We start from the raw sequence: 17,039 nt of genomic DNA, 5'->3' as shown, positions 1-17,039 counted from the left end.
GACCAGGGAAGCACATTATGGGAAACTCAGAGAGCAATGCACCAAACTTCATGTTTCTGAATTGTTGCTGGAAACCAGGATATGAGGTGGGGAAGAACATGCAGAGATGGGGGCATGAATGGAACCAGCAACCCTGGGAGCATGAGGCTACAGTATTACTCACAGAACCACCATACCCATAGTTAGATTTTACTAAAGAACTTATATTGAATGCATTGTGAAATGTCAATAAAGTCAATAAAAATGTATACAAATCTGCATCTACTTACAGTCGAGTTCAATGCGAATGAAATCTTTAATTCCCAGATTTTCCAGGAACACACCAGATGAGGCCCTGGTCTTAAATAAAAAAGATATATCAGCGCTAAGTTCCCCATGAAAAGTGGGAAAGTGAAGGTATGATGTCTCCTTAATGAAAAAGGCAGCATTCCAGAAGTTCTCTGAAATTGAAAAAAAAAGTGACATGTTTTTTCCACAAAAACTATCGACACTGCAGAAATTAAATTTCTCTGAACTGAAACGTAACATAAAAAGCACAGCAAAGTGGTCAATGATTTCCAGCTAAACGTTGCAGCACCCTGCTATCAGCATCTGCGATCTGTTGGTATAGGTATCTTCTGCCGGCGTAAATGAAATCATGCTACTCAGCATGTTCTATCGTACTGTAGCTGGTCACTGTAACGGTAGCTCTCTGATTTATGTTCTGTTTCTGTAGGACACATTGGTGTAAGAATATCTAGAGAAAGGTAATGAGTCACTTACTGTCACCGTAACATTGCAGATGCCCAACCTTATAAGCTGCTTCTGAGCCTGGTTTGTTTATGTCTCCAAAAGATACTGTAGTAACGGGTAAATGCTCTTTAAATGAGAGGATGCCTGTGTCACTGGTCCTGAATGAAAAAAGAAAAGGAAAAAACTGATGAAAAGCCAAAGACATGTGATAACATTATGCTGCTATCCATCATTTATTCTACTGATTCACCAAGGCAAGTGATATGAAATTTAGTATTACATCCACTTGCCATGTACTGAATGCACTTCTTTGTTTCAAAATCTACATTCAGAACTCTGATGATAACCTTTTGCAATATGATTAAATATTAAGTCAGCTGGCTGTTTGTCTTTTTGAAAAACGTGTGGCAGTTCTGAGCATCAGTCAATAACAAAATGAAAACTGTGTCATACCATTCGTTTCTGTCAGCATCGCAGTTGCAGTACAGGCTGGAGTTTATGCAGTTTCCCAGGAGGCCACAAGAACACTTTTGGCTCCCTGGTCCTGCTCCACCCCAGTAAGTCTGAACCTCATCTGTTCTTCCCACCCACCACATGAAGGGAGCTCCATCTTAGACACAGAGAGATCATCCATATTTAAACCGGACTGCAAATATAACCAAACGTGCAATAATATTGACATGTCTTCCATATTTCTGTGGCGACCCAGCGACAGAAGTTCTTGCTGGAACATTCTTAGGCAGCACAATCAATGCACACATTCAAACAAGTGGGACTGTGTAACCTTTGTATGTTTGATATTAAAGAGAATCCCATCGATTCAGTCTCCAAATTCTAGTCTATTAACCTTTATCCATTCGAACTTCTCTGTTTACTTGAAGGAACCATCTGTCTCATTATTGTTAATTTGACATTTTTAAAATTTATATATTTTCTTTGACATAATGTTTGTTTTCTTCAGACATCAGACATGAATGTGACAATTCATTGACTGCACAGACCTTCCTACTCCACTTTGTTATGTTAATTGGGTACCACTTCACAATAAGACGACCCTTATAAAGGGATTATGAATGGTCTATAATGGGGTTATTAATTAGGTTGGAACACTTTGTAAATCATTATTAGACAATTATAAACACGTTATAGTTTTCTTTTTACTAATGAGTTACTACCATTTATAAGTGGCAAAACGGAGCCTTATTGTAAAGTGATTCCATTAATCGTCACAATTAATCCCTCACAGATGAGTCATCAGCAATTAGCAAAATTTCATCATATACCAAAAAATGTAACTAATGGGATTCACCAAGTATAATGGGGTGCATTTTCAAAAAGTGATCCCTCTTAAACTATATTATATTAGTATAATAAAATCACATAGTAATCCAGTTAAAAAGTGGATATTTCAGCAGAAAATGAACAGTCAAAAGAGGAGATGCAAAAAATTATAAGGTTTAATACAGTTATTGTGGTGGAAAGGCCAATAATATTACAGAAAAAGAAATTACCGGGTGTGTTTAAGAGACGGGACTTCTTGCAGTGGTAGGAGAGTTCCTGCTCGCAGTACTCAGCTTGGTTAATTATAGCTCGAAGTTGGTCCATGTTGGCAGAATAGTTAAAGTAGGCTAAGTGCTGATTTGTCCCTCCGGAATATTTTAATTTGGTCAGCTCAGTGTTATTGTGTTGTACCACCATCCACATCTTATCTGGAAAGAAGGTTACAAAGAGTACTATAATTGTTGCAGTATAACATGCATTATACAGATAGCATAGTGAATATTACGGACAATAATAACACATTGACTTATGTATGGGGAATTGTAGTGAAAGGCAAGAATGGTTTCATATAATGTGCTAAATCAGAAACAACCGAGATATTAAAAAGCAACAATAAGAAAATCTTACATATACATCCTATGAAATAGCCACTGGCAGAAATTACAACCTCAGCACTTTGAATGAATCTCTGCCATTTTAGCTTATCAGCTGGGCGAGTTCCTTTTCACGTATAATTCTTTACAGATTTCCCTTCCGCACTTGGCTGAGAATGACTCACAACATCAGTTTCAAATTATTTCCGCATATTTTCACATCTTCTGGATCAGAAATTTTCGTCTGCTTCCATGATGTAAATATAGATGAACGTTTTCTCGTATCTTAAGTCCTGGATTGTTTTGACCCCCTGAATTTGACATCGCGCTTCTGTGGCATCCCTCAGCATCTCCCTGCTTGCCTGAAACCCCAGTTTGCTGGGAGCCATGATGACACCATTTTCTGCTTGATGGGATGCACTTTACATTTCTTGTTGACTCCGTAGTCTCAGGAAAATGTTCTGAGACTTCAGGCATTTTCGTGTTCTTTTCCTTTTCTATGATTGTCAATAATTTATCTCTGATTTTATTTTCTGGTTGAACCTTTACTTAAAAATCATGGCATTACTCAGATGTTTTAAAAGAGACAGGTAAACAATATATCCCAAAGTAGGTGGACCCCCGTTTATTAGAGGAATTGGCTAATCCAGCGACACCCTCTGCTGACACGTGTATAATGAAGCAAACAAACATGCACACTCCAGAAACAGACACTGGCACCCGAATGGGTGGCTATACAGGGGAGGTTAGTAACTTGGCACCATAACAGGATGCTATATTTCAGTTTGCCATATTTCTGCACTGATAGAGCTGTCCTGGTTAACGACAAGTGAACTGAAAGTGAAGTGGAAATTTCTGGGAGCTCAGTTGGGAATCTAATCTCCCAACATCAATACCCAACCTGAATGGCAGCAAATGCTATCAGCAATGTGCCATCGAATGGGGAGGCTTCCCAGAAGAATAGAGGCTATTACAGCAGCAAAGATCAGACCAACTTCATATTAATAGCCTTTACTTAGTAAATATAGATAAATATATAAACTAAATACGATCTAGTTTTTTTATTTATTTGTTTTGGTTTATGATTTATTGATAGTGATATCATTTGTAAATATAATCAGTCAAAATAGATAATAAATTAAGCTGGATGATAATATGTTATTGATCTATTTATTACAAATGCATACACCTTCACTTCTCTTCTATGGCATCTAATATTTCAGCATCCATCCATCCATTTTCCAAACCGCTTATCCTACTGGGTCGCGGGGGGTCCGGAGCCTATCCCGGAAACAATGGGCAGGAGGCAGGAAACAGCCCAGGATGGGGGGGCCAACAATACAAATAAATCAGCAAGTTATGTAAATAATACTGCACTACACTTGACCACAGGACATGGGATCAATCCTCCATCTGGGTATCCAAATACAAAACAAAACAAACAAACTTCAAAAAAGCTCAGTGTTAATTTGTGCTGCCCACAATTGTGATTTTTGACATTATGTAAAAGAAAGCAAACTGTAAAAGATTCGTTTTAAAAACTATACATAAATGAGCAAACAAACAAATATTTGTTTTTTATTTTGTCATAACAAAATACTTTCCAGTAATTCTGAATAATCAGTCCCGATGTTGTTGGTTTTATATTTCCTGTAGTCAGCTGGTTATTGTATGTGTTTTTTATCTTTATGATTAACATAAACATGTATTAGTGTGGTAGAGGCTATATTTGTTATGAAAACAAAGCTATGCCTGATTCACTTTGCTTGCTAGGATGCTGAATGAATCAAATAATTTGACAGCTGAAGGACAGTTTCAGAAAGAGCCACAGGGAGGAAGAATGAGGATTATAGGCATGTTTAGGGAGACAATACTGCAGCATAATTTGGAGGGAATCTGATAAATTTTTTTCCCTGTTGGAGATGCTCCTCTCAGCAGTGCCATGTGGTTATTTACGAACGATTCCTTTATACTTCTCAGGTAATTATTATCTTAGTAGATAATGGAAATATAGTTTGGAAGCAAAAAGAAGAATATGATCTTATAATGTTGTCTACTATGCTGTTTGCTTCATTATTTTAGCAGTTTTCAGTCGGTAATATTTATCAACAAATAAACAAGGAGGCCTACATTCTGTTCCTATTTTTATTAGCTGTATTACAGGGATTCACATAATCTAGAGTCTTTTATTAATTTTTGCAAATTTGGTTCACAGTAGCCCATTTATGTTTAGCAAATACACGTAGGTGCTTATCGCTGAAGCCATCCTTATAAAACTGCAAGGCACACTGAGATTAAAAAAGGAAATGTGGTGCACAAATGAAAACAACTTATAATTTTTATTAGCATGCTGTGTACTTAGTGTATTATTATTATTATTATTATTATTATTATTATTATGCATTAATCACATTGGACTCCACCTGGCTCAATCATTACTCTCTTGACTTGACTTGTCTTTTTTACAGGCCAAACACTGGCTAGTTGAAAAGTAAATACTGAGTTCAGCAACAATCAATGGATTGACTGAATTTGCGGAATAATTAGCTTTTCCTTATCTAAACAAATAGGAACAAGATGGCTTCTCCAAGGAATAAAAAAACGTTTGGCTCAGAAATCAAGTGATACATCCCAGTGGCATCTGGTTTGGCCTCTAATAAACAGTCCATAAAAGCCTTAATTTAATTATTTTGCGAACTGAAAAACATTTGCAGTGAAAATACATTTTAACATGGCTCTGGGGTGGAAATCTAAAATGTTTGTTGGTTGCCAACTGGAAACCTTGAAAAACATCTAAGGATATTTACTAAGCTTCAGTAGTTTTATTTATACAAATTAATTGTTCTATTAGTGGGGGGGGGGGGGGTCTCCCAGCTGATTCAGCCCAGCACATATTTAATTTTGCACGTGCCTAAATTCAGTATGTAATGCATGATATTCACATCCTTACCCATATGCCACAATAACAGAATGAAAGGAACACTAGGGCTTTATATGTTCATCCTATCCATCCACTTACGCCAAGGGGGGCCAATCTTATCCGCACAGGGCCGGTGTTTATGCGGCTTTTTGGGGTAACCTTTAGGTCAGCTGTTCACACCCAGGTGTGAGGACTCCTCATCCAATCAGTCCTCTAATTAGTAATCTAATTAGGGAGTCGCAGTGAAAACCTGCACACACAGCGGCCCTTTCATGGGTAAGATTGGCCAACCCTGATTTAAGCAGTTGCATGCTCAGATTAAGTGTGACTATCTGGAATTCTGTTTTCTATGCACACATATATAAATACACACAAAACCAAACTATTTAAATAAGTGTAACTATTTGTAAAATATGTATCGGAAACTTAGTATTGCAGAAGGCTGCCACCAAAGCTCAACCCATCTATTACCTCCCGGAAGTCACACTTCAGCGTAAGTTTGTAAGCCCAACTACTAACACTATACAGTTCTTCTGTGACTGCAGAGAGAGAGAAAATGTTTTTTCCTGGTAAAATGAAATATAAACCATTACAATAGCCAATAACCTCTCAAGCCTGATTACTCCTGGACTGGACTTGCCTGGGCGTGTGGGAGTCGCTAGCCATCAGAGAAATGGCCATTATCATAGAGGGGCAAGGAGGACGTGTCAAGAACAACACTGTGGCAGAAACTAAGACATTATCCAAACCCTGGGCACCCTGAATAGCACCTTTTACAATGCTGAAGATGTGTGGAGAAATGGAAAGAAGCAGTAGATGGTCATCTTTGTCGGAACCATTATGGGGTAGTTCAGAAAAAGGTAAATAAAAATACATCATTTATAATTGTTCACAATTAAATTTCCATGATTATAATAATTTTACTTTAAAGCCAGTATGATTTCTGATTTTAGACAGACAGACAGATAGACAGACAGACAGACAGACAGACAGACAGACAGACAGATAGACAGACAGACAGACAGACAGACAGACAGACAGACAGACAGACAAACAGATAGATAGATAGATAGATAGATAGATAGATAGATAGATAGATAGATAGATAGATAGATAGATAGATAGGGAATCATTTGGAGCATACCTGTCATATTACAGTAGACTATCTGTGGGCTGAGGGGACCACTTCCATCTACATCTATAAAATAAAATCCAGACGTGTTGCCTTTGTGCTTGTAGACTTCACATGACTGTTCATAAATAGCTGCAGGAGAAACAATAACAAAATCAGCATTCAGAAATCACCCACCCTTTGGGGAAGAGGAGTAGTGGTCTGCATTCAGATAGACTGTACTATCAAAACTGCAAGTATCAGAAAAACACCAAAACAACTGTTTATTATTATTATTATTTATTAAAAATTAAAGTCTCCATTAAGCTAATCATGTGCACCACAAAAAGTAGAAAGCCCATGTGAGAAAAACAGTGTATATTTTTGAAAGAAATGATTAACAGCCCCTATGTTGGATGCTATTTAATGCCATACATGTAAAGTAGAATTTTCTGTTTATAAGATAAAATAAAGCATGAAACATCATTGCATATGCAGTATAACTGTATTGATAGTGTGCATTGCTTTTAACCATTTTATCCAATTGAGGCTTCAAAATTAATATAAAGGTAGGTTAGTTTACCTGTGTAATGTCTGTCTGGTTTGTACAATAATAGATTATTTTTACTGTAGTACAGCACTTCTATTAAACACTCCTGTTATCTATTTTGGGTTATAAATGCTATAGTTATACTATAACAGGTCAATGCATTGATTATGATATCTATCCATCCAGCTGCTGCATGCTGATATTGGCCTGGGTCACCTGAAGCCTGGTGTACGGACACACATATCTGAACACTACGTGGAATTTAGAGACCCCAGTTAGCTTAACTGTATGTCTTTGGACTGGGTGAGGAAGAGCAGTCTGGTAAGGGAGAACTCTGCATGTAAACTCACACGCAAGGAGAGGGCAGGAGCTGTAACAGACTTTACTATAGACTTCAGAAATATAATTAGCCCAAAAAGAAGATATCTCACTAATTACCCAACCCTCACAAATTTAATTGCATTATCAGTACACCTGTGAATAGCTGAATTCATTACTGATTTGCATAATGTTTTATTAAACCAAAAAACCAAGTTAAGCTGCTTTTTTTGTTATGAACTATAGCCAGCTAGAGAGAAAAACCAAGATACTAACATGCATGACTTACTGTATTTTGCGAGCAACTTCCACTATCCTTCCTATTAGTGAAAAGCTACCATTTGGGCGGTTTGTGGAATCTGATCGCAACAAAGTATGCCTTTCTCAGTCTGTCAGCTTTGCATGTGAAACGACCACTTACAGCTGTGGCATGTTGCTCCCATATACCCTGTACCAGTGCAATTGCAGTAGAATGTATTCCAGGACTGCGTGCATCTTCCTCCATGCTCACAGTGACTAGGTGAACATCTGAAATGAACAAGAAAGCATTCACAATTCAAAGCACATACTGCTACCATTTTATATAGAAGGAATGTGAGATCCATAAACACTATTCACAATTTAGTCGCACTCACACACCATAGGGACGAAAACCAAAATTATGTGACAGGTAACTTGATATTTATTAGGCCTAATTATGCATATTTAGAAGAAAATATTTATATTTATAAGGAAAAAAATCCCTGCATATAGGTTTGTAGTGTAGTTATGTTCACAAGAGTATGCACACTGACTGGAAGTCAGTGGGGATTATTTTATTAAAAATATACTGCAACTGCTTCAAAGGACCAAATAATAAAAACATACCCTGTTTACGAAAAACTCTTATGACATTGACAAACACGGTGCTTGATATGCTACAGAATAAATTACCATCAAATGATTTCTAACAAATGATTGCACTGTTCTGCTCATTCAGCTTCTGAAGGAGAGGTTCTACTCTCATTAACTGAGCTTGTGCTGTCCAGTTTTCATCAAGACAGGTATTTCATGACTTCTATTCTCTCTCCTAATTTCCATGTAGCAGCAAAGGCAAACGTGAGCATTAAATAAGCTGTACATCAATACACTATATTCTCTTACCAAGTGGCACATTACTAGAGAGCCACCCAACCACTCTGCGATATTTATAGCATGATTATTAGTGAGCCTTAGTCGCCAAGTGACTCAGCAGGTAGAAGTTACACCGTTTCTTTAAAGAAAAGCAAACATTTGTTTGAATAAGTAAAATGATTGATAACCCAGTTATAACAAACCAAAAATAAGAATATTGGTTCTGATTGACTGACACCATAGAGGATAAATTTAGGTCAGGCATTGCTGTTTAACTGGTCTGAAAGAAATGAAATGAAATTGCAACGATACAGGTTGACAGCGACTCTCATTATAGTATTTGAAGATTTGTTTTTTCCCCCTTCAGTAAGAGAAGAGCATGTGCTCAGGCACTTGGAAAGAACATCAAAGCGGTACACAATAAAGAGTCACGGCATTGTTAGATGGAAAAAAAAAGTATGTTATTTCCTTCAGTTGCAGGGAATAAAAAGGCGAGTGCTGTGAGACAGGCTACATCTCCAGGGTTTAAGGTAGGATGACAGGAAGGTGTCATAGGTGCACTTCTATTCATCCTGCTTTACCAGAAAAGGGCTGGGACGCGTGACCCTAATCAGAGAGATGTAACGAATATAGCTTTGTCACAGTGGCAGTGTCAACAACAGAGAGGCCGCCACAGCAGGCTCCTTAAACCGCGTCGAGCAGTTTCAGGCCATTTTTGGTAGTAAAGGGTCACGGGCTTTGCATCATTTAAAGCAGGTATTCAGGAGTCTGGACAGCACTCTGACCCAGTCAACATATTAAAGTGGGAGGGAAAAAGTGGAATAAATTACCTGAACACTTTAACTAAAAGCGCCAATTTACGGAGCTGTTAGAAATGTCACTGATTAAAACTTGAATTTCAATATTTTTAACAATACATAGACTTCCGAATTCCATAACAAATATATACAAAAAAATGAAAAAAAAAAAAACAGGCAATGCTGTAGACAGCATTTGCCCTCAGAGCTCCAAGAATGGGGTCCTAATCTCGCCCTTAGCTCCATGCACGTGTGTGGAATTTACATTCCTCCCCCCCCCCGCATGGGATTCTTCCTGCAGTGAGAAAACTTTGTAGTGAATTAGTCTTACTAAACTGCCCATAGAGTGTGCAATTGTATGTTTGACTGTGTTCCCTGCTATGAAGGGCCCTCCCACCCAGGGTGACCCTGAATTGGGTAAGTGGTTAAGGGAGGTGGATGGAATGGTTGTGAGGCATGCATGAATTGGTTATATTGCTGAGCCAGTCTTCCATCATAAACTTACAAACAGAGCGTTTAACACGTAAAGACACCAGTGATCACAGTTCATCGGCAGAATTCTTTGAAATATTTCCAGGCACCAGTCTGGCTCTCCTTGTCTTTTTTTGAGTCCTGCTGAATGGTGACATATCATTATAGCCTTTGGTTGTTAGTTGTTATATTTCAAATTACAGTATATTACTTATTATATGATACATCTGTGCGCCAAGTATCATTGATTTGCTATCTTATAAATTGTTTTGCATACAGTATATTGAATAGGGGCTCAGCATTATTTTGATTCCTAAGCGTGTAATAGCCTGTGGGGATAAATAACATATTTGAATATAAATCTGAATTATTACTTTTAAGTCCAGAGTAGCCTGAAATCAATCAGGGTAGCAATGGTTAAAACGCAAAATTAAGGTAACTTAACTCTCCTCATCAACCTTGTGACAGTCTACTCCCTGCTACCGCTGTACTTAAGTAATGATCAGATATCTGACATGGACTCGGGGCTAAGAAGTGACATACTTTGCTATCAATTTTTGCCTCTCATCCTGGCGTTATCCTTAAAAAGTGCTGTGTCTGTCAGAAAGAATCCATCAAAGCCTTCTTCCACATTAAATTGATTGCTTTGAGATAGCAATATACATAAAAATAGATATTAGAAGTAAATCGCAGATTCTTTCATTACTGTAGCATCAGCGATGGCTTAAAAACTCCACCAATGTTGTCAAGTTTTTTCTTCTTCTTTATAACATGACTTCCAATTTTGGATAGAGTATTTAATCATTTAAGATATATACACCTCCAAAAAATAAAAGGAACCATCCAATCTAAGGTTTTTATTGTGACGGTTAAATGACAAAAGCTTGATCAAACAGAGTAGTATTGTGAGATGCGTTGTCATTTGACATTTGCAGGTTTCCTCTGGGTACTCTGAATTCCTTCCACATCAAAAGCATGTGGTTAGGCAAATTGGCAACTCTACATAGCCCAGCATGCGTGTTTTTCTATGCTCCTCTGTGCCCTGTGCTGCCTGAGATAGGTTTACTGTCACCTTGTACGTGTGTATAAGTACAGACTTGTATAAGTGATAGGTAGAAGAGATCCATACGAGGGAAAGAAAATGCAAAAAGAAGAATAAAGATATTTGAACTAGCAAACGATATATTTCTCAGTTTGATGCCCCGATGCGTCATGCTGCGGCAGTGAAAGCTCTTGTTTTCTCTAATGTCTGAATATGTCGAGTAGCCTGTCTTACAGTAAAGGCCGCATGGAAGACAGATGTAGGCCAGCTTAACCTTAAACGTGGACTTGTGCTGAGACTCAATCAACTTAGGATTTAAAAACGTAAGCATATAAAATGCAGTGCAAGAGTGAGCTCCACACTCTCAGAACAGGTTCTAGTTATACACAATGGACATGATGCCAGTCCACTGGGTATACGGTAGGCAGTTTTTAGACGCCAGTTTGTTGATCCGTGTTTTTGGACATGCTCTCAAACAAAGGACTAGCATGTAAAGACCCCATGCCAAGGCAGGGGCTGGATTTGAACTAGCAGTGAGGCTTCAGTGCCACAGAGCAGCAGCAGCAGCAGCAGTGACAGCAAAATTTCATTTACTACTGGACGTCAGTGACAAATACACCAGAACTACCTTATGACAATTTGTAGAAGACTGGTTGCCAAGTTCCTGATTCTGCCTCCTGTTCACGTGAAATGTACACATCATAAGTTGTCACGTTTCTGCAGTAGTTTCTTTCTGTTACATTGCCCATCTCAGCCAGCAAGCACGCTCATGAAACTGATGTCATTTATCTATACTGGAATAGTGCTAATAAACAGATACAGTGCATAATGAATGTCAGATAACATGAATTGAGGGCAAGAGGTGAAATATATGCTAAATTAAGTCTGAATTCTTGTAAATATCTGTTTAAATCGCTGTGCTAGTTGTGGATGAAGAGTAAATTTACTTCAAACTTTGTACATTTTCTTTATAAAATTAAGTTTGTTGCCTGCTAATGTGCCATGCTGTAATAATGCGTGTGCTGGGTAATGGAGTATGAGAATGGCTGCTTTTAAGCTGTTTTATTTCTTGGTTGTCTTCACTTTAGGCTCATTACTGTAACATAAATCATATGAAGATTATATGCGGCATGAATGCAGCATATAAACAATTATAAAATATTAATCAATAATTCATGTTTATAGTCATTTACATTTAGCATAAGTAATTTTACCTAAATCAACCTATGATTAAGACATTATTAAGTCAATTACTACTTCGTTTAATCATACCTCCCTGGAATACCATCATTTCCTCTGTACTGAAGTTAGAATTATGTGTACATGTATTGCAAAGTGATAATATATTTCAGTAACCATTTCTATATACTCTGAAAATATTAAAAACCAAAATTTCACTGAATTTAATGTCATGAAGAGCATGTGTCCTACATGACATAATGCAGATGGTCAAAGTCATTCAGATTTTAATAGAGTGCATCCAGATTTACAGGCAACCAGCTTAGTCCAAAACTGAGGTGTTTATTGATATCAATCTAAAATCAAACTGACGATTATGCATTGTGCTGTGTGTTACATCAGCATAGGGAGAAATTAAAAATAGACTATTGTCATGTGTAATTATTAGAATGCAGAACTACCAAAAAAAGCCTCTCTAGTGTATTGACAATGCAGCTGGTGAAGGCGCACTTCAGTAATCGCTCCACTGACCACCAATAACAAACCAGACAGATTATAAAGTGCTACTTATAAATTAAAGTCATGAACTGCCATGCATCTGAATATTTAAGAGGTCCCTTATAATCCCCTTTATATCCTTAGAAAATGCTTTGCTAGGAAGGAGCTTGGCTTTCTGGCGCTTCTAAGAGAAATAAGGTAAAAAGAAGGGAGGGGGGGGGGAGGGCGGGGGGGGGGGGGGGTAGGGGGACTAGAGAGGAAGGTTTTAAGAAATACTCAGTTACCGGAGGAATGACTTGTTCAGTTTTGAAGCCTGAATCTCACACGGCCTCGAATGCCCCAATATTCTCCTGTCTTCCTTTTTTCTTGTCCAAATGCTTCAACTATGATTTGAAACATTCCCTAAACTGCAACGTTTTTTGACTTCAAGTGTACTGTAATAACTCTCATTACCCAGCAATTTGCTCCTAATTCACATGTTTAACTTGGTTTAATGTAAGCCCCTTTTAAATGCTTCAGAGGAACTAGACAGTGTAAATTTCCCAGGCAACTCCTACAGGCATTACTAACAGCTTGCCACCATCGCATTGTGTTCAACCTTTCCTGTGGATGAATTCACTTGAAATAGAAATGTTTTAGAATGGTCTGTTTCCATCCATCTGTCCATCCATCCATCCAACCATCCAGTTTCTGTAACCACTTGTCCTGTTCAGGGTCATGGGGGTCTGGAACCTATCCTAGAGGCTAATGGCGCCAGGTTGGGAACAACCCAAGATGGGGCGCCAACCCATCACAGGGTCCCTTTCTGTTGGGTTTATACTATTTTTATTACTGGTTAGACTGTTTAAATGACTGTCACTGTCATAGCATGAAATAAAATACATGCAGTATAGAGATCTTGAGGCATGGGACACTGTGCATGATGCCAATCCATTTCGAGGCATACGCACAATTTACAGACACCATGTTACTTAACTGTAATTATTGACTATGGGAGGAAACTGTAGTACGTAATGGAAACGTGCAGAGTGCGTGGACGCTGAGCCAGGACCCCCATAACCCCAACCCACAGTGCCCTGCTGAGCCACCCGTTTTCTTAACCCATTTTCTCTAAACCGCAAATAGCAATTATCCCATTTCCTGCACACTTTCCATCCGGCCGCACCAACCAGGCCACCCTGACGGGAGTGAAGATCAGCCACACGCTTCTGTGCATCTACATCTATATACTTCTTCATCAAGTACTGTAACGTATTTGCCGCATTGTGCTATTCACTTATAGCCCTCAGCCAACAGTAACTGTCTCAAGAACAATCCAAGACAGATAGAAGCAGCCATCTAAACCCACCCGATGGAGCATAAGCCAGTTTTATTCCCTTGGCTTTATGCTATTGTGGCACGAGGGTTTGTAATAACAGCACATTTTCAGAGTCATTAAGCTCAGATCCCTACTGTAGGACACATATTGCTTTGACAGGTGCATCATGCTTTGACATATGCTTATTCATTTTATATATAAGTCAAGTTTCATTACACTGAAAACAATTCATTGTTTAGTAAACAATGTAACAATTAATTTGAAAGAAGAAGCAATGTTTCTGCAAATCTAGAACATATTAGCAAACAAACGAACAAAAAGTATTTCGCTCAAGCCATGAAATAATAGCAATAAAATGAAATACTCACTACTCACCTATCAATAATACCGCAGAGATCCATTTGTAAATCACTGTAATTACCGATGAGTGATTGCTGCACTTTTATTAAGTCTACAGCATTACCATCAATATATATCAGCCTCATACATCCTTGAAAAACATGGAATGGATTTTTACATTCCGGAGAATTTTCTTTGTTGGGGCACCCTGGAAACGAAATGACAAGCAAACCATAAATATGACTTGAATATTGCTATCTGCTCATTAAAATGCAGTCTGTTAAAAAATAAAGCTCAGAATCTTCAATGAGGCTTGTACAAATGAATATAATAAAAGTGAACATAATCGTTATGACCGATTATTTATATGCCCATGTGGTAGTCTGGCTGTGTTTATTTATTAATTTACTTAATTATTTATTTTGAAATAGACACTAATTCAGCATAAAAATATACTGAAAATAAATATCAATATCATCTAGATGTAAAAACGGTCTAAATCAGACAAGTTTACTGAGGATGTTCTGACCTGACTAATGAACCTTGCTTTGATCAAGTGGCACTTTAAAGTAGTTTTAATCCACTTGTTAATCATAGAGGCATATCCTCCCACATAGTCTAAGGCTACCCTTTTTTCACCAGGGAACACATGAACAGTTTTTCGTTTTTACTTTGAAAGAGATCTTCATATTAATTATATACTACAGACACTTCTTGATCAACTAGTATGATGGTAAGAGTGAAGGACACCACAGTCCCTGAAAAACTGTAGGGCATTTTGAGTTAAGGACAGGCTATTTCCGTTGTTACAGTACGTGTCCCACCCACCAACCATAAAAAAAAAATCTTCTATACAATAGTCACAAATTTTGAACCTGTTTATTGTCAGCTGTAGCGCATGACAGAAATGTTTCTGCAGACGGTTCAGCTTTTGCACAAGCTCTTGGTAGATCCTGGGTGTTCCCAGAGGGCACATAGAATTAGTGAATGCCTTTTTAACTGGACCTTATGTGGACTGACTACATGATTACTCAAAAGTATACCTACCGGATAAAGCAGACATCAGATAAATTTTAGTCTGGTTGCTGAACAAATATTTTTACCATCACAATCCCGAATGCAATGCTGCCCATTCTAGTGCACCTTAAAAGAAATACTATACAATGTGAGCAATGAAAGAAACATTACATTGTAGGTTATGTTGTAACTTATAACTACAACTGATTGAATTCATGTCGTACACAATAGGAATGTTATATTTATGTATATGAACTTGATATTATTAATAGCACAATGGTAGTGCAGTATCTTTTCATTTATATTATGCAGCTTACAAATATTTTCTAAAAAAAAAACATAATCGGTCCTGAATTGTCTCAAAAGTTACATTTGGTAATTTTTAGATAATAAAATAAAAGTTCACATTTTTAAACAGCTGCTTGGTTTCTGTACCTATCCTGAACCTGCAGTTGTTCCCTGCTCAAGGTCAGTGTAATACATATACTGAACCACAATCTGATACAGTTAAATGTTCTCGGAATTAAGTCAAAGCAAGCTATCTTCTCTGCATTTCAAGTAATTGGCACAATTATTTACGCACAAGCATCTAATGGAATGCACCTTAAATGCTGAGAAGGGCACCGTGCTATCAGTAATAGAGTGGTATCACATCCTCACAGAATAGCAATGAGGTAATTTACCACTTGTACACATTACAATTGACCTTTCCACAGCCATTAAATTTCACTAACGTGAAAAGGATGGTGAAAAATACCAGGTATTCTTAAACTTAAACTTAACCGAAATGGGCTAAAATTACGTGTGCGCAAAGAAATCAATGACAGTAGTAAGTCAAAGCACTTGTGTAGGCCATGATAATGCAAACATGACAAAAAGAAGAGTGTCTTCATACCACCGAAAAAATAGTACGTTCCAGCATCAGCATGGAAGAAAGCGTTAGCGTGGGCTGCAGACCCCGCCTCCTTATCCACCATGAGTGTTAGTCGGCCTCTCCTTGCGTTAAAGTCCACCGAATGCCACATCCCGTCATTTAATGCAGACCCTGTGAACAAGACAGTTCTGACCTTTTAACTTGTGCCGTACCCATAATATGCAAAATTGTTGCAACAAGAAATTCAAAATCTCATCAAAACAGAATTGACTGTGTACATGGTTAAGAAGCATATATGTTTTGGGGTCCTGTCATTCTCATGCTCCTTAATAGGGGCATTATCTTTGCTCTCAGACGTTTGTGTTAGTATGCAATCAAAATGCGATAAAAGCCAACACTTATTCTAAAGGAAACCACATAGCGGAACCCTTTTAAATTAACTGAAGTGAGTCAATGCAGTATTAATTGTCTTGCATCGTTGGGACTGTTGTTACCTGTTGTAATATCCACCTGAATCCTTCCTGACTTAGATATCTGCAGGTTGACTTTCCCCTCATAGAGGTAAATCCACAAGCGTCCGGCTTCTCGGTATAATTCAGTGGTCAGCAGGAGTCCTGCTTTGTTCCATGTTCGGAACTGCAGGCTGACTGACATACTGTCTCTCTGGGCAGCTCCGGGCAACTGGAGGTAACTCTCCGTATCCACAAATGTCACAGGAACATTGGCTGGCTCAGAGCAAGCAAAGGTTACATCGCCCTGAAAACATACATATTAATTACTTTCATTGAACAGGTGAATTAAGAGCGCAATCTGACTTGACATCCCGTGAACATGGCCGTGGCGGTGGGGTTAAATGTTCTCACCAGCTGAAAACATCCTTAAAGTG

The 17,039-nt window shown here is 38.0% G+C and overlaps 1 protein-coding gene across 2 annotated transcripts in view; it reads right to left on the bottom strand.

Annotated features, from left to right (window-relative positions):
• cntnap3 (contactin associated protein family member 3) overlaps positions 1–17,039 on the bottom strand; it is an 87,403-nt gene that overhangs the window by 17,458 nt on the left and 52,906 nt on the right. For both annotated transcript variants that reach the window (XM_049018824.1, XM_049018825.1), the window contains exons 8-16: positions 16,648–16,909; positions 16,175–16,324; positions 14,299–14,470; positions 7,927–8,033; positions 6,671–6,790; positions 2,244–2,441; positions 1,186–1,342; positions 763–890; positions 270–440 (exon numbers count right to left, since the gene is read on the bottom strand). In XM_049018824.1, the coding sequence (XP_048874781.1) occupies positions 270–440; positions 763–890; positions 1,186–1,342; positions 2,244–2,441; positions 6,671–6,790; positions 7,927–8,033; positions 14,299–14,470; positions 16,175–16,324; positions 16,648–16,909 (1,465 nt within the window). The remainder of the gene's footprint in view (positions 1–269; positions 441–762; positions 891–1,185; positions 1,343–2,243; positions 2,442–6,670; positions 6,791–7,926; positions 8,034–14,298; positions 14,471–16,174; positions 16,325–16,647; positions 16,910–17,039) is intronic.

The sequence above is a fragment of the Brienomyrus brachyistius genome, chromosome 7 (genome assembly GCF_023856365.1).
Source record: "Brienomyrus brachyistius isolate T26 chromosome 7, BBRACH_0.4, whole genome shotgun sequence".
NCBI lineage: Eukaryota > Metazoa > Chordata > Actinopteri > Osteoglossiformes > Mormyridae > Brienomyrus > Brienomyrus brachyistius.
This window is presented reverse-complemented; position numbering and strand designations above follow the sequence as displayed.